This window comes from Nuphar pumila, chromosome 10 (assembly GCF_984573655.1).
Source record: "Nuphar pumila chromosome 10, dmNupPumi1.hap1.1, whole genome shotgun sequence".
NCBI lineage: Eukaryota > Viridiplantae > Streptophyta > Magnoliopsida > Nymphaeales > Nymphaeaceae > Nuphar > Nuphar pumila.
Window position 1 is genome coordinate 9,333,490 of NC_143258.1, and position 23,660 is coordinate 9,357,149.

Below are 23,660 nucleotides of genomic sequence, written 5' to 3' on the forward strand. Positions count from 1 at the left end.
GAACAATGCAGTATTATGAGCAGGATCGAGGTCTTGCTGTGATATCACTTTGATGCAACCTTAAAGCCTAAGATCATGAAAGAACAACTAAGTTATGTTATTCCCATAAAGCTTCTCTATCAAAGTAGGATTAATGAAAAATAATCAAATAACTAATGCATCAAATTAAAAAAATAACAATAATTCAATCAAACCATTCTAATTTAGAAATCCCTATAATGAGTATTTATAGAAGAATATGAGAAACCCTATGTCTTTTTTGAAATTGAGATGGATCCATTACATTAAAAAATATCCAAATATAAATAAACCAAAATAAAACCCTAAATTAAACTGGATCCAAATTGATCTCTTAGGGGTTGTTTGGTTGTGCATCTCGTGCATCGCACAGTGCTACGATCACTTGGAATGTGGTTTCTAACAACCATTGGATATGTCATATGTGCAGAACTTTGTGTGCCATAACCTTAATCTAAGCTCTAACACCCTTCCACCCCCTTATTACACTGAAAACAAGCAGTGGGTGGGGGGGGGGGCTAACCCCAACACCCTCATTCCTCTCTCTCTCTCTCTCTCTCTCTCTCTCTCTCTCTCTCTCTCTCTCTCTCTCTCTCTCTCTCTCTCCTATGCAACGGACGACAGAGAAACCACCATCGAGCTCTTCTTTTCTCTCCCCCCTTTTCTTCGTTGTTCCTCTCTCTCTCTCTCACCCCTTCTTCTTTGCTCTTCGCTCTTGTTCGTTCTTTTTATTAAGGTTTTTTTTATTAGGGCTTTTTTATTAGGATTTTTTTATTAATTAGGGGGTTTTCTTTTATTTTCATTGATTAGTAGTTTTGCTTTTGCTTTTTCATTGACTAGGGGTTTTATCTTTGATTTTCATTGATTAGGATTCTTTGTTTCTTTGATTTTCATTGATTAGGGATTTGAATCAAATATCTTTAATTAGGGATTTAGATATTTAATTTTATTAAGACTTTTTTTCTTTGATTTTCTTGGATTAGGATTTTGAATCAAATTTTTATATTTAATTTTATTAGGGTTTGAATTAGGGCTTTTAATATTTATTTGTGTGGTTTTTTATGGTTTTTTATTTAATTTTATGGTTTATTTTTCTTGTAGTTTAGTGGTTTTTTAGTTTATTTATGAATTATTTTCCTGCATTTTAAGGTTTTATGATTTATTTATGTTTTTTATTTATATAAGAAAAATATGAATTCATATTTTTTCTCAAATTATCTAAAATTTAAACATTTTTTTAATACTTGGATCAAATTTGAGATCCATATTTGGGGCTAAAATCCATAATTTTTTAAATAAACTTTCATAATTAAATCCAATATGACATTGATTAAAGCATTTATATATCAAAAAATTCTGAATTTTTATTTTTCTCAAATTACCCGAAATGTAAATATTTTTTAGTTTTTAGATCCAATCTAAGATCTTTATCCAAAGTTAAAATCCATAATAAATATGTTAAAACACTCGTATAGTTGGGCGGATGGAGTCGTACGATCGAAAATAAAAGTTATTCAACCCATTGTCCATGTTGTCATCATAGCATAAAACAAACATTGTACAAAGGAACACAACTTTCATGTAGGGTCGAAACAAATGTATGTTGGATGAAGTACATTTGTTGCAGATCAGACATCTGTTTTGTTTGTTCGTTTCGTCCAATCTTAGACAAGCCACCAAACAAGCCTTAATGGACTTGACTTACATGTTGCTCTGCTCCTGCATCACACCTCCAATAGGTGGGTTTTGCAGAATCTGTGTTCTGGTGCACCTCTCAACATCATCTAGTAGTCTCTGGGAACCCACCATAACTTTTTCATCATCCTCTATTGCATCCAACCTGTGACTAATCTTAACCACAATTACCAATGTCCACTGCTATCCTCCATTGCTGATATTAACACCACCACTCAAGACTGCAACTGTTTTTTTGTCATTTGTATAGTTTCTGGAATGGATGGAGGGATTGATCATGTTTTTTTTCATCTTTTTGGCTGTAGAAGAATGGTTTTTTTATTTGTCGAAAATATCCATTTTGTATTTGTTGGATTTCATTTTGTGGTTTTTTTATGGAAAGGGATTCGTGGTTTTTTAATCATCTCTTTTTATATAGAAAATTGGTTTTATTTACTTGATGAAAATCCTTTTATTGGAGATTATTTTCGCTCTTTTTTTTTCAAGAAATTATACAACTACTAAAATTAAGGTCTAATACGGCTAGTTCTACTCATGCAACTAAAGAAACTAGCAAAATTTTAATATTTTCACTCTCTTCATATAATTTTTCAAAGCTTTTAATTTGATATACATGCTATGCACAACCCTTCTTACTCGTTTTTTTTATCGAAAGAAAGAAAATGAACACTTTGTAATATTTTTTTATCGATAAAAGGTTAAATAATCAAGAGTAAACAAAAATCACCAAAGACATGGAAAAATCCAACTTGTTCATGACTCTTAAAACCCAATATTTTGCTTAAACTTTGATTGTCTTTACTCCAAAAAGTCATACTTGTTTGAGCCAACTCCAATTTGGTGAGATGCCAAATCCTTCTGAAAGCCAAAAAGAGCTCCCAAACAGCTTGTGGAGTTGGTATAGGTTTGTCAACGGGTTGGGTCAGGGTTGACCCGGACCTGCCCATATAAACTAATAACGGGGTTTCAGTTCAGGTTCGGGTTTTTTTGGGTCACAAAAACAGAATCCCAAACCCGAAGCTGCATAATTTTAGGAATTTATTTTTATTAAAAATACATATACAATATTCGGGTCAGGTTGGGTACCCGACAAAAAAGCCAGGCCAGGTCAAATAGCTGGAAAAAGTCATCATGACCCAAATCCGGCCAGAATATTGCTTGGGTTGGGTCTACCCTAATATTATTCAGGTTGGCACTTTCCATGCCCATACCCGAGAATTCAAGTTTGGGTCGGATCGGGTACACGATACAAACTGGACCCATAATAGCCTATTTCATCACTTAATTTCTCATGTGATTATTAAAAAATTTAGTTTTCTCTTGTTTTTATTGACAAAAAGGTTTCCCAAAAAATGAAAATGTTAGAGCATGATCAATATAAATTTCCAAATTTTGAAATATGCTACAAAATTTGTAATGCCATTGGACGGTTGGTTTAAAAATGGCAAAAGCATGTGCTGCGCACCTGTCTATTATATTAAAATCGAATGAATATTAGCCCAGAGCCTTGGTGGATTTGGGTGCGGATGTGATATAGAGAGTAGTGACAATATCACTCAAGTTATTTTCAAAATAACATGCTACTTGATCCAAAGATCCAAATCTTATTACGGGCATCTGAATCCATTCAAGAGATGAATCATAAATGGATCCTGGCTTCAAACCCCCTGGGTGCATTTGAAAGCCGCGGATCTCTGAGGAGATCGTCGGACACGTGGATCAAAGCATGGGTCCTACTCATTGATCCAATCCTGACTCAAACAGGGGATTTGAGATCCTCAGACAAGCCAAAACACCTGCGAATCCATGGAATTAAGGTCCAATTGGGTGTTGTAGGGTAGGGCAGGGAAACCAGATGAGCCGCGGTTGAGCATGAACAACCAATGTTATTCTTCGCTCAGCTCATATAGGCTCGTTTACTAATAAGAAATATAGTTACATATATTTTATATTATAAAATGCAGATGTTGAAATGTTTGGCCTGCAAGCAATAAGTTTAAAGTTTTAATCCTACTGCTTACAAGTTTGAAACAATTATTTATTTTGTAAATGTGCTAGGTTGAGCTTTGCCAGTAGGTTTAGAGTTTAAATTTTATTGTTTTGAACTTTATATATATATATATATATATATATATATATATATATATATATATATATATATATATATATATATATATAATCACTAGAATATGAGAACCAAAATATGAGCATTTCCAACACTTTTTTTGCAAATCCAACCATGTGGATGTGCTTAGCATGATGTTGCTAGGAATCAACCACTGGATTGTGTATTTTCGTTGAAAAAATATGATTTTTGAAATATTTATAAAGAATATGAGCCATTGATTTTAATGCTCGAAATCTATAAGGATTACATAAACCAGACCCAGACTTTACCCAGTAAACTACTGTTTTTTATATTTTTAACATTAAAAATTTGCGGATCATGCCCTGAGTTGGACCCAGGTCTAGAATGAAATTTCACAAACCATACCCAGCTCTATGTATTAATCAGATCATTTGAATCTGACCCAGATTCTAATTGGACCTCCTTGTTTATCACCAAACCCTGACCTTATAGGGTTTGGTACGGGTTGGGTCTGGATCAAACCTGACCTATTAACACCCCTAATATCGACCCAATAAGATAATCATTTCGATAATATTGTAAGGAATTCCAAAGCCAAGTTCATTGATGACCCAACAAAAATCCTAATCCAACTAGGCAATCTTATATGTGAATATATGGAGTGAGTAGGATTCTTTGAACTTAGGTCTAAGTCCATATCCAACGGTTTTAGGACATGTTCGACCTAGATCTAAATGGGACCCGATTACAGTTTCAAGATGGAAAGATTGTCCCAACTGAACTTCCACATCATGGTGCTCATTCGACGCTCATGAACAAGGTACAAATGCAAACTAACCCACAGAACAGAAGGCCGTCCATATAATGCGCTCATCCCGTGCACATGAACACTTTAGCCCGGTGAGGTATAAAAGGAGGCCTCGTTGCACAACCCATCCGATTCGCCGATCCTTAATCGCAAACAAATCCCCCAAGAAAATCGGCGAGTCGAATTGCATCCATCAACTCGTATCGGTTTCCTTCAATCATGTCGAACATCGGACGCCATTTTGCAGAGAGACCGATCCGCAACAAGCAGCCGGATACCGGTCAGAAATCCAGCGACAATGTTCAGCCGTTCGTCCACGTTCCGAGATTAGGAGAGTTACTGAAACGAGTCGGAGACACAGCAAATGCAACGGCCGAGACATCTGCATCGCCGTCCCGGGATGAGGGCATCGAGATGGGCTCGGAGCGTCTGCCGCCCCTGCCCTTCGTCCTCTGCTTCACCAATATTACTTATAATGTCCGGATTCGCCGGAAAGTCGCCTTGTCCTGCCTGAGAACCGGAATCGGAGGAGGAGCCGTCTCCGAGATGAAGACGCTGCTGAACCGGATATCGGGGGAGGCCCGGGACGGGGAGATCCTAGCCGTGCTGGGAGCGAGCGGGTCGGGGAAATCGACGCTGATCGACGCGCTGGCGAACCGGATCGCGAAGGGGAGTCTCCAGGGGAGCGTGACGCTCAATGGGGAGGCGCTGGACGGGCGGCTCATGAGGTCCATATCGGCCTACGTGATGCAGGACGACCTCCTCTTCCCCATGCTCACAGTGGAGGAGACCCTCACTTTCTCCGCCGAGTTCCGCCTCGCCCGCGCCCTCTCCAAGTCGAAGAAGCGGGAGCGGGTGCAGTCCCTGATCGACCAGCTGGGGCTGCGCCGCGCGGCGAAGACGATCATAGGGGACGAGGGCCACCGGGGCGTCTCGGGTGGTGAGAGGCGCCGCGTCTCCATCGGCATCGACATCATACACGACCCGATCCTGCTGTTCCTGGACGAGCCAACCTCCGGCCTCGACTCCACCAGCGCCTTCATGGTGGTCAAGGTCCTCCAGGGAATCGCCCGCAGCGGCAGCATCGTCATCATGTCCATCCACCAGCCGAGCTACCGTATGGTAGGCCTTCTTGATCGCATGATCTTCCTCTCCCGCGGCAACACCGTCTACAGCGGCTCCCCGGTGAACATGCCCGCCTTCTTCTCAGAGTTCGGCCGCCCGCCGCCGGCCAATGGAGACCTGACGGAGTTCGCCCTGGATCTCATACGCGACCTCGAGGGCACACCTGGTGGGATCAAGCGCCTGGCCGACTTCCACACTTCCTGGCAGACCATCCGCAACCCGAGATCTCCACTGGACTCTCCCCGGCCAGAACCCACGCTCATGGACGCCATCTCCGCGAGCATCTCCCGCGGAAAGCTCGTTTCCGGCACCGCCGCGAAGTGGGGCGGTGGCGAAGGGCGGCCGGTCATGCCCGCGTTCGTCAACCCCTTCTGGGCAGAGGTCTTGATCCTGACGCGGCGCGCCGCGATGAACACGACGCGCACGCCGGAGGTCTTCTTCACCCGGCTGGCCATCATCGGGGTGACCGGCTTCGTCATCGCTACGGTGTTCTGGCAGCTCGATGCATCTCCCAAGGGGGTAAAGGAGCGCCTGGCTTTCTTCGTCTACGCGATCTCGACCGTCTACTACACCTGCGGCGACGCCATCCCGGTGTTCATCCAGGAGAGGTACATCTTCATGCGGGAGACCGCCTACAACGCGTACCGCCGTTCCTCCTACGTCGTCTCCAACGCCATTGCGGGCGTGCCCTCTCTCTTCGTCCTCTCTGTGGCATTCGCTGCGACCACGTTCCCGAGCGTGGGGCTGCAGGGCGGGGTCTCGGGCTTCTTCTTCTACCTCGCCCTCGTCTTCTCCTGCTTGTGGACTGGGAGCGGGTTCGTGACCTTCATCTCGGGGGCCATCTCGAACGTGATGATGGCCTACGTCGTCGCGGTTGCGGCCCTCGCCCACTTCCTGCTCTTCAGTGGCTTCTTCATCTCCAGGGACCGGATCAGGGACTACTGGATATGGTTCCACTACCTGTCTCTGGTGAAGTACCCGTACGAGGGGGCGATGAGGGGGGAGTTCGGTGGAGACCACGAGAAATGTTTCCAGAGAGGGGCGCAGATATTCGACGACACGCCGTTCGGGGGGATGGTGGACGCGGACATGGTGGGGGCGTTCCTTGGGGTGCTCAGCAAGAAGATCGGGGTGAACGTGACCGAGACGACATGCATGATGACGGGGCCGGACGTTTTGAGGCAGCAGCAGGCGACGCAGCTGGGCAAGTGGAGCTGCGTCTTGGTCACTCTGGCCTGGGGGTTCTTGTATAGGGGGTTGTTCTACGTAGCGTTGATGCTCGGTGGCAGGAACAAGAGGCAGTGAGCAAGAGCGAAGCAAGAAGAGGGTGCAGTGACAATTGATTGTGAGTCGCTGAACTTGGTTGAGTTGAGATTCGACCGGGGTTCGCCACCCAGACTCTCTCTCTCTCTCTCTCTCTCTCTCTCTCTCTCTCTCTCTCTCTCTCTCTCTCTCTCTCTCGCCTGATCTCAGACGGAGATAGAGCCTAATACGCTCTTCAAATAGAAGAGATGTTAAGTCTTGTTTCGGCGTTTGGCAACAAACTCTCTCTGTCCCTCTCATGATTCTTAATAGATCCGTTCTCACACCAAATGTAGTGCCATGTGCTACACCAGGAGTGTTGTCAGTATCGGTTTCGGACTTGAATCAGAGAATCCGCTGATTCAGAATCGAACCGAATCAAGTGAATCTGTCATTTTCATTTTTTATATAAAAAGTAAAAATAAGTTATCCAATAATTAGAATTTCTTAAAAAATATTAAAACATTTTTTAACCATAAAACACCTAAAACTATGATTTTTGTATGGTTCAAATGTTGACTTAATGAAAAGGGGGCAGGATATATATATATATATATATATATATATATATATATATATATATATATATATATATATATATATCACTAGAATATGAGAACTAATTGTGAATGGCTATTTTCATGGATTTTTTATCCTTCTCTCATGAATCTAACCGCATGTGATATACATGTTTGGATTTATAAGAATCTGCTCTTGAATCATCCGATTTCGATGCATAAATATGATTTTTTTAAGGTTTTAAAATCAATGGCTCATAATCTTCATAAATATTCAAGCATTTTAAAATCATATTTTTCCATAAAAATACATGATTCAATGGTTGATTCCTAGCAAATTCACCATGCCAAGCACATCCACATGTTTGGATTTGCAAAAAAAGTGTTGGAAATGCTCATATTTTAGTTACTATATATATATATGTGTGTGTGTGTGTGTGTGTGTGTGTGAGGGAGAGAGAGAGAGAATTGAACATATTGAGCTTCATTTTCTCATTTTGCCGCATAGTTTGAAGTGTTTTATGATAGATCTAAACCATTAGATGTGTTTAACATGCTCGATTTAATGAGAATTGACTCATGGATCATATTTTTTTGATGGAAAAATATATTTTTATGAGCCAAAAAAATTGATGCCTTCATAGCCATTGATTTTGGATCACCAAAAAAACCTCTATCCACTAAACAAAACCTATAGATCACGACTATGTTGTTAGATGTGAGAAAATACCAAAAAATAATGATTTTGATGGGGGCAGATGTGTTTCACATGCTTGATTTTATAGGGTCTCTTGAATTGTTCAATTCAAACAAGCAGGTAGGTTTTTATAAGATTCAAAAATGAATGGTCTACAATTTTTATAAATATTCAAAGCTATAAAAACCATACTTTTTATAAAAAAACATTATCTAAGTATTATTTCTTAGCAAATTGACATGTTAAACACACATGCAGCATTAGATTTACAAAAAACAACTTGAAAACACATGTTCGCTCGTAAAAGGTTGGTCAATTTGCTAGGAAACGACATTTGGATAATGTTTTATTGATTAAAAGATGATTGTTTAAGCCTTTAATATCTATGAAAATTTTATACCATCATTTTCTAAACCATATAAAAACCTACCTATGTATCGAAATTGGATGATCCATATTTCTATAAAATCAAGCATGTATAAGGCATTTGTATGGTCAAATTTAATTAAAACATGAAAAAACCTTCAAAAAGCTTAGTAAGCTAGTAGCAGCAGGACAGAAAAGTGTATGTGTGTAAGTGTATATAAATATATATGGTCAAGATTTGCTATAATCGATTGTAGCATAACCCCTTGTTTAGTTTTTTTATTATATCTAACACTATAGATGTGATTTAAATGGTTTTTTAGTGGGAACTGACATTTGGATCACCAGATTTCAACCTGTTGGCACTCCAATTTTGACAGAGTTATTCCACATCATGAGTCATGTGCCAAAATCCAGTGTTTTTGACCAATTTCAAAGTTATGCTAACTTTAATATCATTTTTTGCCTTCAAAATGGAATCCTCAAGAATTTTGTACAAATGATCAATTAAATTAGTAGAGTTTATCTTTCAAACAAGCCAAAAATTCAGGTAAATATGATATTGACGACAAAAGTTATGACCAAAATAACTTGACTTGTCCAGTAAAAATCATGTTTTCCAGGTAGGGCTCAATTTGAGCATATTTTTTACCATCAAAATAATCAAATTTGGTTTTTTTATGTAAAAGATAAATTAAAATAGGAGATGTTAGCTTTCCAACACATCAAAATCACCTCAAAAGAACATCTGAATATGAAGTTATGGCTAAAACAAGTTAACCCATCAGGCATGTTTTAGCCAGTTTTGCTAATGACAATCCATGTGTTGTTAGGGAACTACTAACAACACATGTATTTTTGTTACCAGTTTTTTTCATACATTAGTATAAGGGTCCAAAAACGATAACTTGTCGTTAGCAAATCCCAATGTGTTGTTAGCAATTTAAAATATCATTAGCACTTCTAAAGTGTCGTTAGCAGCATATGCCATTAGCAGTTCATTTGGTTCAAAAGAGCATGTCATTTAGAGATAAAACCTCTCATTTTTCTTATCTCTATCTCACAAAACTGTGACATAGGATCCTCTGGATCTAGCCTAATCCTAAAATCCCTAAATCTTATCTAGCCTGCTTAATCCTTAGATATTAAGCTAGAAAACTCCATAGCCAATCAAAAGAGCCTTTTTGAATTTCGACCAATAGAATCCCGCCATCTCATCATTGAACCAATCTGGATCGATCCCATATATGTGGGAATTACACCAAAAATTCATCTAAAAAAACTATAAATAAGGGTTCACCCCCTATTCCGCATTTGGAGTTTGAGATCTAGTTGTGCCTACACTATGCCAAAATCTCTACCCATCTAAACTTAATATCGTAGCCTAGCTAAGCCTACTTAGCATAACTTAGGACCCAAATCCTCTATCTCACACTCTTTTGGAGCTCGTGCCTAACCAGAGTGCTTCTCAAATTCAACCATGCTCATCATATCGTAGAAAAGGGATACCTAAGCGTGATATGAGATTTGGTTTGCTTTTTATGTTTATTTTATTTGTTTCATAAGTATAATTTTTTCTGACCTAAATATGTTGTTCGCGTTTCTTCATTTTTTCTAAGCCTTGGTGGTGTTCCACACCATCATGGTCAAATTTTTTTAGAACCTGCATATGAGGTACGAGAACCCACAAGCTGAAGCCTGTGTTGAAGATTTTGAGCTTCTTGTGTGGTTGATCCCTGCTCAATAGAGGAGGAAAGGTGCGCAGCTTTATGATCAGGCCCCAAAACTTCCATCAATCTCAAGTTCGGATCCAATTCTTTATCTAATTAATTTTTTTTTTAGAAAAACCTTCTTTTTGTTTTTTAAAATTTAGGGATACACAAAATAGCAATCACAATGGGACTGTTTGTCTAGACTTCGAAATCAACATTTGTGTGATTTTCAGTGTTGCGAGGTTAGTATATTTATTTTATATTATTTTTGGATATTGAATCCATCTGAGGTCCAAAATCCATGTTTTTGTTTCATTTTATTGTTTGATCATACATTGTTGACAAGGCCATATCTCCCTATCTATAGGTCTTGTTTTTGTGTTCTAGAACTCGTTGAAAAATAAATGAGTGGCCTATAGTTCTCATTTTCGGTAAATTCAAATTTTTCCTCTAAGGCCTCTAAAAATATGCAAAAAATGAGAAAATAGTCACTTTTCTAATTATTTTTGGCATACTCATTTATGTTTCTTAGGTTGTATCTCAAAGCTCTAACATTAAAAAACAATGTTTTTATTATTGTCAAAAATCTAAGACATAAATCTAAAAGTTCTCTATTTTTTATCAGAATTGAAAACCCCTCTAAGGTCTTCGTCTTTGAGTCACAAAACTAGGACAAAAATTTATCCTATAGATAATAGTCGTCGGACAATCTGTCTTTTGAAATTCATTTATCTCTGACCGCTCATCAGATCATGGTGATATGGTGTTGTTGGAAAGCTTACTTCCCAACATTTATTTGTTTCTTTTTTGTTTTTTTAGATTTTTGGTGCTGGTGGTCAAAAAATAGCTTAGAATAATCAAAACAAGTGCTCTAGTGACTATTTTTCTCCTATTTTAAGTACATTGTTAGGGTTGTATCTCAGCACCTGTTGATTGCTTTTTGATGAACAATGTGTCATTGGAAATATTTTTGGTATACTTTCTCTTTCCTATTTAGAAGTTTTTCAGAATCTTATTTTTTGGGGTCCAAAATTAGTGTTAAAATCGAATACAGATATTGGATTTCAGAAAATCCTGATAACTCTCTAGTTTTCATATCGAATTTGGGTTTTTTGGTACTAGAATCTCATGATTCCATCACCCCAAGTTCCTACTTTGTCATTTGGTTGCTTGTGTGATGAGTTTGGACCCAGAGAAATCTTTAGGTAAAGGTTTATTTTATATCCATTTTTTTATCCCACTTGGAGGAGAGTATCCCGAAAAAATCAAGTTTTATTTGTCTTTAGCTTCTTAAGACTTTGAATATATATATATATATATATATATATATATATATATATATATATATATATATATATATAAAGTACTATTTTTTATGTTTATTTTCTGCTTCATAGGTAGATACCTTAGGTAGAAATTGGTGTTTAATTGTTTTCAACAAGTTAGGCTTTCATTTTGTGTGAAACCCAGAGGCACCAAGAAGTTGCGAGCCCTATTGGGGGATACTACACACCCAGAAATTGTGGTGACTTTTTCGTCTGGAGAAGATTCTTTCAGTCAAAACAATAGGGATGAAACAAATTTAGAAAATAAAGAGGAAGAGGTTTAGTACAGTCACTAGATGTCAGAAAGAGGAAAGAGAATTGTCCAAGATTTCTTAGGAGGGGCAACCTTGGAGGAATTGGAAAACTTCAACGGTGGTCTATTGTAGCCTATTGAGATTCTACATTGAAAATGGGAGTACATCACTATAGATTTTATTGTGAGGCTACCCAAGACTCGTTGTCAGCACGATGTCATTTGGGTAACAATAGATAGATTGATCAAATCTGCGCATTTCTTTCCTGTCGGAGTTATTCAGTCCCCTGAGAGTCTTAAAGATATTTATATAAAGGAAGTGGTTTATTTGCATGACATACATATTTCAATTATATCTTGTCATGATACTCATTTTACTTCACGATTTTGAGGTCAGTTTCAGCAGGCCTTGTGTACAAAGTTGAAGTTTAGCACAACCTTTCACCTTCAGACTGATGGTCAGTCTGAAAGGACCATTCAGACTCTCAAGAATATGCTTCGAGTTTGTGTCTTGGATTGAAAAGGTAATTGGGATACAAACGTGATTCTCGCAGAGTTTGCATATAACAATAGTTATCATGTGAGCATTAGCACAACACCAGATGAGACACTTTATAAGAGACCTTGTAGATCAATGAGTCATACGTGTAGATCGATGAGCCGATAGAAGATGAGAAGAGAAAATGAGTTGTAGGTGCAAACCAAAGAATCGAACGTGATGAGCGAAGAAGTGCAATCCAAGGTGCAAACCAAAATATAGAAGACCCAAAACTAATCTCATTAAAGGTGTACACATGTACAACTGCACCATCAATTGTGGCATACTTTACAAATCACTAATTATTCCATACAAGAGTGGCATGGAGGAGAAAAGTATAATGAAACTCATATTGGTTGATGGGGAGGTATGTTTGCTGCTTTGCTCCCATATTTCGATCACCAAAAGAACTTGTATGTAAGCATGAAAATGTATCTTAAACAATTAACTTTCCATTCAAACAATTATAGGGAGGTATAATCGAAGCGATTGTATTTGACCAATTAGTCGAATGATTCGATCATTTATTGCACGAGTTCAAAACGTACTGCATATCTAACTTTAGAGTCAAAAGCTCTAATGTGAAGTTCACATACTTTCCTTCGGTGACTGAAATCATCTTCCACAATAATACAATTTTTGTAGAAACTACTTTAAAATCAATGTATCAACTCTCATGTAAGAATATTGTGCAGTTGGATAGTATTGCAGATCTAGAGACAGTTGACAGAGCCTTTGGTAATCTCTCAATCGTTATTCTTCATGATTATTTGTTGTTATAAAAACTGTATTGAGTTGGCTTGCCTTACATCTATGCTCACCTTCGTTTGCATATATCATGTTGGTTACACTAGATATTCACCTAGCCATGGACTACATAAACCCAGCATATGCGAACAAGTTGACTAGGCAAAGACTTCTTTGAATCACTGATTCAAGGATACACATACCTCCTTGCGCAATACCCTCTCAATCACATTTATAGTTTGTTGTAATGCTTTTACATTCTAATTTTCTTCTGGTGAACTGTGGATTGGAGCTTCGGCTATATCTCTAGGGGTCCATCACTGACAATCAGGCATTTTTTTCTTTCCAAGAAAGTAGTTTTCTGCATATATTAACCATCACACAAGTTAGAGTCACAAATGCTACTAGTAAGGATCAGACAAATTTGTGTCCATGATTGCATTGTGTGTTCTGCTTATATTTGTTTATAATTGCACGTCAGGAAATTCGTTGAAAAACACTTTGTACACCAAGATCGTGGTGGACCCACATCTCAAGAAGTTGTTGCGCTGAAAAAAAAATGGTTTTTGCTCCTACATAGTTGTCTTTTGTTAGTTTTTCCTTTCCCCTTATAGCACACTACTCTATTAATCTGTAGGTCATCCATGAATAACATAACTAGCACACTTTTCAACTCCACCGCTAACCCATCGAACACAGCCTCATCTGCTTCTTGTTCCTCGACATGCTAGGTCTCAATTTAAACAGTACTCACTACATCAAATGCAATCATGGTACACATATCTTCTGATTGTATTAAACTCTTCTAGCTGTGAACAACTTGCTATGACGGGGTTATGTCTTTGTGATTTGTGCTTGTTTCACTTTTGTCTCTCTTGACACTCTGTCGTGGTTAGATGGTTGTCCGAACTGTAACAAAAAGTTTTGCACATCACAAGTAAGTGAGGTAGTCTGTACAAAGCGTCGGCAAGTCATTTTACCCAGTGAAAAAGGTGAGGTTCATTATCTTCCAATTCAATCGAATCCTACTTTCCATGATATCACAACCACCCTTCCAAACTCATGCACGAAATGACATATAATCTGATTCACTCTTCGTATAACTTATCTGACATATATATTGATTTTGACATTGACAAACCATCTTTCTTTTTTAAGATATTGCATCATGATCATTGTCGCTGACTAGACGGATCAGATCTCTTGCACTGTCTGCAATGAGGTTGGTTGCATCTGTATAATCAAAATGCAGAGGAAATTAGTGCAACAATGGAGAGTGTAAGTCTCGCTTCAACTAGTATCGTCCTGTAATCAGTTGCACATTAGTCATTTATAGGGACCTCTCAGATACTCGCTCACTCACATGTAGGAAGTCATGCGTGATACCATGTCTGAAGTGATGTCGCCTATTGTCGGCCAATGGTTCATGTTTGAGGTATACAAAGGCTTTAATTTTGGATGGTACATCATATGTGCCATCAACCAGCCTTTGCCAATATTACCTTCTTCCAACGTCTCTTGAGAATATTACATTTCTGCTCTAACTATGAATCGACCATCAGAAATGATGGCTTACAAACTTCTTTTATGTATATATAAATTTACACAAGTCCATATGCATGTCCAGATACCTAAAGAACTCATGACTTGTAAGTGTGCTTGTCATGGACAGTCTGTCACGCTCATTGTTTCTTGAATGCTTGTTTTGGCTAATTTTTGGACGGTTACATGCTTGCTTTCGAGTGGTGTGCCCCAGTTTTGATTGTTTGTGATGCAAACTTTATTCAAAAACATGTTTTTGATATGAACTTGTTTGTTCAATATTCTACTAATAATTGTGTATATAGGCCATCTAATGTTAAGTCACATGACTCTCATCCTCGATCGAAGGGTTCCAAGTCATCTCCTTCAATGCTTACATATGACTCTTTTCTGTGGGATTTGTTCTTCTTCTTTTTTGGATATATCTTCATGCTTGTCATGTATGGTCTTTCTCTACTCCAACCAACATCTCGAATTAGATGATTCTTATAGAGTGTCCAGTTCATAGGTTACAATTTTTTATGCTTTCTATTTCTTCATGTATCGTCATGAATTTCAAATGGTGAGTGCATATGTTTTTGCACAAATTGCTATGTGCTTCGTTCTTTTTTTGTTTATTCTTTTTTTTACCTGTTGTCTATTTTTTGGCTTTGTGACGCTCTTTTCTTCATTGAATTTGATAAATTTTTATTTGTTGAATGGGTTTATTTTTTCCTTCGTCTTCAGCAACCACATATAATACCTAGAAAGTTTTCCTAATATTTATAATAAATAAAGATAAATTTTTATGTCTAATATTTGTGTGACTTTTAATTTAGAGTTTTAAATCTAGGTTTGGAGTGGATCTAAATTCTAATTGGGATCCAATGTGAATTAACTTGGGTACATTAGATCTGAATTTAGAGTTAATTGGATATGTAATTTGGATACTTAATTCAATTAAATCGGATCCTAGGGTGGGACGCTCCCTATGTGGGCACCTCCTAGTTTATGAAAGTCCATATGGAATTGACTCAAACTATTAGAATCCCTAAGAGGGTGAGACGTCCCCACCTCTCTTTGATATTTAATTGATTAATTATATGAGGTTTTATAAAAGTTTGAAAACCATGTGGATTATACACTCTTAACCCAATAGAAGTCCTCTTGTGATTGGGAGTTCTCTTTGAATCTGGAGTCCTATTTTGAAATTAGGAAGACTCCTAAATGAATGCAAGACTCTCTTTCCTCTCATTGGTTTTGAGAGTTTTTTTTTATAGGGAGTTTTAGAGAAGGTAAATAAGACAGTAGAAGTCTCCTACTTGGCTTGGGAGAGAGGGCCTATATAAGGACCCTCTCACACACCCATCGCATCTTTCTCATCTCTCTTATCACGCTTATCCCACTCTCTTCATCACTTTTTTTTTTCTTTATTATTCCCTCTTCTTCCTCCCCATTCATGCCCCCTAGGAAAAACCTTTTCAGGTGGTGTGGTTGTCATTGGAGCTGCAGCTTGAAAGAGGTGGTGGTGAAGCCATCCAACAATTTTCCTATTCTAGCTGACTTTTGAAATAGGTGCACATTGACTTTATGTGTGCATAGTGCCAAGTTGTTTGTGCGTGATAGATAAAATTTTAGATGTGTATTTTAATATGATATCAGCCCTAGCTTCATGCATAGACTGATATCCTTTGGTTTTGTAGGTTTATGAAACTCTAAATGGGTTTATAACAAAAACGATTTCTAGTAACTACCATAAATCATGATGGTTGCTTGTATAAATCATGTTTGATATTTCTAAATTTATGATGGTTGTTTATTTCATATGATCAACATGTATAAAGCTAGTTAAAGTTGATATTTATGGTGTATGCTCAATTTAATATTCAAAAAAGAAAAAAAAATGATATTAATGTATAAAGCTAGTTAAAGTTGATATTTATGGTGTATGCTCAATTTAATATTCAAAAAAGAAAAAAATTGATATTAAAAACCAAATTTGGGGACTCAAGGCCTCTTTTTTAAAAAAATGGTTTTTAGGGGTTTATATTGTTATGTTTTCTGTTGAGATTCATGTACAGTATAATCTAAATATTATTTATGTTAGATGTAAGATCGTTATGCATGGTTGAACTTAACTTCATAAATAGATTCATGTATGTCATAATGATTAAGGCTTATGCGAGCCTTTTTTTGAGAAAATGATTTATATGAGTTTATTTATGGCTTGTGTTAGATTAATTTATAATCAGCCTACGTTTATTTATATTAGTGTTGAATCTAATATACATGTTCATAATTGATATGTTATTCTGAAATAAATTCTAATTTGTGACACACTCTTTCGGTGTAGGAATGCTTGTTTTGGAGGAAACGGCTTCTGTGTGATTCGAGACATATTCCATGCATTGGATTAAGTTATATACATAATAAGGGGAATTCGAAAACCAGCAAAAATCCAAGGTGAATAAACTTTCGTCTGCAGAGCTTCTGAAAGAAGAAGAAGCTTCTTCTACGGCCTTGAGGGGAATCGCTCAGAGGAAAGAGGAGGGATGGATGCTTCAGAAGAAGAGTTGATAATGGATGCTCCATCAAGAAGGCCGATGAAGGTGGGTGAGGGATATCAAGTCCAAAAAAAATGGATCAGCAGAGAACTCGATGCCTTCCAAGAAGAAAAACCTGATGCCAGAGGCAGAGAGAGTTCCCCTTATTAAAGAGAGGATGGAAGTTTCCTGAAGGGGAATTCATTCGGGATTGATGGAGGAGAATGAAGAGGCTGTTGAAGATCGACGATGGTGAATCGAGAGAGGGAATGCGCGGGAGGGAATCCGTTGAAAAATTTCCTTTTTTTTTTTAAAGGAGGTCCCCTTTTAAGAATTTTTTTGTAAAATGATTCAAAATGAGGTTTTCGGCAAAATTTAACTAAAAAAGGCTTCAAACCCATTTTTTTCGTAGTTTTTCCGATTTTTTTGGCTTTTTGTGTTATTTTTCATTTTTTTTTTGGCGTTTTTAGAATAAAATCCTAAAGTTTTATGAGAAGACAAAGATTAAAACTATTTTTTTGTACTTTTGCAAAATATTTACAAAAAGGGGGTTTTTTTTAGAGTTCAAGGCGATTTTTGAGAAAATTTTTTGCTTTCAACCACTTTTCAATAAATTTATTATACGCCCAAACGGTGAGCCCAGAAATTCTCAAATTTTTTAGAGGCATTCCTGACACATACAAAAAGTCTTAGAAAAAAATTGAACCCGTTCAATATCTATATTGGGAAATACGACCTCAGTAAGTCGAAACAGAATTCAGACAAATGTGCAGTTTTGTGGATTTTATTTCTTTTAATTTGTCTGATAGTTATGAAAAAAAGTTTATATGTGTTACATTATATATTGAAGAACTTTTAAAGATAAAATTATACAGGGATTCATTACGACTGTGAATTAAAAATCATGGAAGATGGTTCTAAAACCAGAAAATTTATAAAACACAGTATGTCCAAGAACTTGACTAAGATACGATGTGTGAATTTTAATTCACAACTGGGATGGTGTTTGGACCTAATCTCTTTGTAAAATTTTGCCAGACATATTCATATAGCTACAGTAAAATTTATCGTTCTGTAAATTTTTTTTTTATGATTCTTCGGAGGGACTTAATTGAACAGGTCTATTCAGAAGACAGAAAACTAGCTTTGGTAAATTATTTATTTTTTTTTTATTCATAATCTGATTGAGGCAAGGTTTGTGGCTATAGTTAGATAATACATCTGTGCATCTATTGTAAAAAAAAATAGATTTTTACTCATTGTATTTTGGTTGTGACAGAATTTACACTAGCTGTTAAATTTTGTCTATGAAGTTTTAAAGTGAAACTTTTGTTGTTTTCATGTCATAGTTTTCAAAGTAGATCAGTTGGGCATGTTTTCATTTCATAAGTGAATCAGATGGACACACTATTTGTTAGAGTTCGGTGTGTGTTTGCAATGATGTTATATGCATTATGTGTTTATGAGATGTATATGAGGTTGTAATTTCATATAGTGTTGTGATGAATAGCATGTGGCCATGTTATGTTTATGATATGTTGCTTGCATATGATGTGATGATATGCATATTCTAATGATTAACACTACAAGAAAAAAGCTAATTAGCGACAGAAATTTACAATGAAAATAATTTGTCACAAATTTGCGATGGATTAGCTAGATAAAACAAGCCATCCAAAAAATTGAAATTAGTTATGGAATTAGAGACAGAGAAAATCTGTCTCAAAATATGTCACTACTTAGCGACGGATTCGCGAAGGAAATTTTTTGTCTCCATATCTGTCGCAAATGAGGTACAGATTAACAATGAAAAAATTCTTTCACTAATTTGTCGCAAATCAGTGACGGATGTCGCAACAGAAATTTTTCATCACTAATCTGTCCCTAAGTAGCAATGGATTTTGAGACAAAAAAATTATGTCGCTAATTTGCGATATAAAAAGGCCCATTTAGGGGACGATCTCTCTCTCTCTCCCGCCCCTGCTTCTCTCCCCACCCGGTGACCGCGGCGAAGGACTGATGGACGCTCCCCACGTCGGAGTTTCACCTTTGTTCGGGTGCTGAGAGGACGAAGCCAGAATCCTCGAGCGACCACTGGTTTCCTCTTTAGACTGCAATCCATCGCCTACCATACCTTCCACCGGCAACACAGGTCTCTCTCTCTCTCTCTCTCTCTCTCTCTCTCTCTCTCTCTCTCTCTCTCTCTCTCAAGTGCTGCCGAAAGGTAATTGGTTCACCCTCTTCGCAACATGTGTTGCCAAAAGGTGAGGGGTCTCTTTTCTCTGCAGCGTGTGCCGCTGAAAGAGGGCAGAAACCCTCTTTTCCAGCAGCATTCTCCCTTTTTCTGCCGCATGTGTTGCTGAAAGAGGGCAACTGTGTTAGGTGTAAGAAGGAAGGGAGAGAGAATTCCAAGAAGAAACGTGGGTTGTTTCTACTTTTTGGAAAAGGCTTTGGTTTTGAATAGTCCCATATTGATTGTGCATGAGTTTTTTGTGGGCTTTATAAGCCACGTGTAAACTCATACACTTGTTCCTGAGAACAAGAGGTTGGGATGGCTACCACACACACACACACGTGCACGCGCACGCCGTGTCGTGTCGTGCCATGTCGTGTCGTGTCGGGCCGGGCTCGGGTTCGGGTTTAGGTTCGAGTAATTGGCCCTTTAGGGCCATATCCAATCAAGACCAAAGTACCTTTTTACCCAAAGTTTCTGTGGATACGGGTTATGAGAAATGATAACGGGTCATGATTCCTCGTAGTTTGTGCCCATTATGGCTCTTCGGATTCTGTAACGGATCTCGATCCTTCGAAATCCGTTATAGGTCACGTCCCCTCGGATTCCGTAACGGGTCCCTTCCACGCTTTGTAACCGTTCGTGGGTTATAAAAGGGTGGTCAGGGATGGGGTTACGTATATGCTGAGACAGACTCTCTGGTTTCTGAAGTTCTACGAGTTTTCTATTTTCTCTGTTGCTTTCTTTCTCTCCTGAGTTATCCCGAAAGGGGTTGTTCTGCAACATTGGTTCGAAGAGGTTGTTTTCGAAGGATGATCCGTCGGAGTGCACCGTTCTGATCGTCGTGGCTATTATATCCTGGGGGAAGGACGACGGACCCTGTCTTGCACTGTATGTGGGGGCGAATCTTCTCTAAGGGGAGTACTTTCGTACGCCTTAGCCTTTTACATAATCTAAACATGTTCTTGTTGTTTCTATTATATTCTTTGCATATGTTTGTTCGTATGTTGTTGTCTGGATTTTGGTATATGGTGGAACTCGACATGCCTGCTCCCTGTTTATGTTTCGATCTGCTGAAAATCGTGATTTGTATTCTGCTGCATATTATGATTTATATCATGCTTTATATCATTATTATGATTGTGAAACTGTGTGATCCGAAATATGATCCAACAGTCTTAGAGAAGATTCTAAGCATGTCGACCTCTTCCGCTTTTGTACTAAAAGTGGACATGTCCGGTATGCCGGAAAAGTTTGCCGGTCAGAATTTCAAGCATTGGCAGCAACGCATGAAGATCTGGTTCACTACGATAGGGTTGTTAAATGTTTTGGAAATCGACTGCCCTTCGGTTTCTGATACTAACCCTGACCCTGCTGCAGTCACTGGGGCTATAGAGTGGAAAGAAAAGGACAGTATATGTCGTGGTTGCATACTGTTGGCTTTATCCAACATGTTGCTTGATGTATACTGTTCTTCGTCTACCACTGCTAAGGCTCTATGGGATCAACTTGACAAGAAGTACAATACCGAAGACCAAGGTCTTGAAAAGTACTTTTTTGCCAAGTTTCTGAAATATCAGATGGTAGAGGGCAAGTCGGCCACTAAGCAAGCACACGAGTTTTTGTTGTTGCTCCATAGTTTGGCTGAGACTGATATGAAGCTTCCTGAGAAGTTTCAAGTTATGACCATCATGGAGAAATTCCCTAAGTCTTGGGTAGACTTTGGTATGTCTCTCAAGCACCGTAGAGGGAAGATTTCCCTGGATGATCTTATGGTAGCCATAGCCATTGAAGAAGAGCATAGAAGCCAAAAACAGATCGTGATGCCAACTGAACTGCCTAAGGTGAACCTTATGACCGGATCTTTTAAGGGCAAGGGACAAAAACTGAAATCTGCAATGAAAAACCAATTTAAACCTAAGGCCAAAATTCAGAAAAAGGCAAAGAACAAACCATGCTGGAACTGTGGGTAGGTTGGGCATTGGGCTAAGGAATGTCCTTCCAAGAAGGCCAAAGCTCATAGGACCACAGACGGAACGCCTCAAGTCAACATGGTGACTGAGGTCGTTGGGACCAGTACTGGGTATGTTTCTGTTAACCCACAAATCTATCACGTTTACAAGCCAACTGAGTGGCTGGTTGACACTGGGGCTAATGTGCACGTTTGTGCTGATAAGTCTGTCTTTGTCTCATATCAGGCTGTTTTAGGTAGATCCGTGACTATGGGCAATTCACCGGTTGCAAAGGTGTTAGGGATTGGACACGTGGATCTGAAGTTTCCTTCAGGATGAGTTCTGTCTTTACACAAAGTGCACCATGTGTCTGTAGTTAGAAGGAATATTCTAAGTGGTTCATGTCTTGTTAGAGAGGGTTATGAATTTAACTTTAAATGTAATAAAGTTGTTATTTTACATTTTGGAACATTTATTGGCAAGGGGTATTTTGATCATGGTTTGTTTAAACTTCGTGTTGAACATGTTTGCAGTGATAAATTAGAAAATGATGTTTCATTTGATTCATTGTCTAATGTTACATATAACATAGAATCATCTGATTTGTGGCATAATAGATTAGGTCATGTGAATTTCAATTCTGTGAAACGCATGATGAACTTGAAAATGATTCCTGAGCATTTCATTGATAAAACTAAAAAATGTGAAATTTGTGTGCAAGCAAAATAATGTAAGAAACATTTTTATACGATTGTTAGAGATTCTGAAATATTGGATCTGGTGCACACAGATATCTGTGAGTTTAATGGAGTGTTAACCAGAAATCATAAAAAGTATTTTATCACTTTTATAGATAATGGAACTAAATATTGTTATGTGTATCTGCTAAAATCAAAAGATGAAGCTTTTGATAAGTTTCTTAATTTTAAGAATGAAGCAGAAACACAATCTGGTAGAAATCTTAAAAGATTGAGGTCTGATAGAGGGGGAGAATATACATCTAATAAACTCGATGAATATTGCAAGTCTGTCGGCATAGTTCATGAGTTTACTGCACCATATTCTCCTCAATCTAATGGGATTGCAGAAAGGAAGAATAGAACCCTAGTTGACATGATAAATGCTCTACTTGAGAGTTCTGAATTACTTACCTATATGTGGGGGGATGCTCTGAATACGGCTTGCCATATTCTGAATAGAGTTCCTTAGAAGCATAAGGACAGTATCCCTTTTGAACTCTGGAGAAATAAGAAAGCTAGCTTGAAATACCTTAAAGTGTGAGGGTGTCTTGCTAAGGTACTTGTCCCAGAGCACAATAGGAAGAAGTTAGGTCCTAAAACAGTAGATGTTGTCTTTTTGGGTTATGTAGAGAACAGTTATGCCTACAAGTTCTTAGTAATTAAGTCTGAGATATCTGGCATAAATGTAAACTCTATTGTTGAGCTTCGAGAAGCTACATTATTTGAGGATGTATTTCCCATGAAAGTTGGTGTACCTCAGAATCTTTCTTCTTTAGATATACCGTCTACTTCTGGTTCCATTCCCGAACATGTGGAAAGGATGACAGATGTGGGGGTAGAACCATCTTGTTCCCATCCTAGACTCATTGAGTGTGAGGAAGTGGTTGAACCTAGAAGGAGTAAGAGACCACAAATTACCAAGGATTTGGGAAGTGATTTTATCACTTACCTTATCGAGGATGATCCTCCCACTTTCCGAGATGCAATGGCTTCACCTGAAGCAATGCATTGGAAAGAAGTCATAAAGAGTGAAATGGACTCCATTGTCTCTAATGGTACTTAGGAACTGATTGACCTCCCTCGTGATAGTTCCACCATTGGGTGCAAATGTATCTTTAAGAAGAAGTTGAAACCAGATGGATCCATTGACAAGTACAAGGCAAGACTGGTTGCCAAGGGGTTCAAACAAAAGGAGGGAATAGATTATTTTGATACCTATTCTCCGGTTACTCAGATGACCACTATTAGGGTGCTTATTGCACTAGCTTTCATTTATGATCTCTCGGTTCATCAAATGGACGTGAAGACCGCTTTCTTGCATGGCGATCTTAAAGAAGAGATCTATATGGATCAACCTGAGGGTTATGTGGCTCCTGGTAATGAAGATAAAGTTTGTAGACTTGTTAAGTCATTATATGGACTAAAACAAGCCCCTAAACAATGGCATGAGAAGTTTGATAATATTATTTTATCATTTG

At 38.1% G+C, this 23,660-nt stretch overlaps 1 protein-coding gene across 1 annotated transcript; it reads left to right on the forward strand.

Moving 5' to 3' along the window:
* Positions 1 to 4,829: 4,829 nt before the first annotated feature.
* On the forward strand, positions 4,830 to 7,040 carry LOC149823454 (ABC transporter G family member 1-like). Its single transcript, XM_090018338.1, has one exon. It carries the CDS (start codon positions 4,830 to 4,832, stop codon positions 7,038 to 7,040), a length of 2,211 nt encoding a protein of 736 aa, XP_089874464.1.
* Positions 7,041 to 23,660: the final 16,620 nt, after the last annotated feature.

Excerpts from the sequence above, each read along its gene's own strand:
- LOC149823454 (XM_090018338.1), top strand. The coding sequence starts at position 4,830 with ATGTCGAACATCGGACGCCATTTTGCAGAGAGACCGATCCGCAACAAG.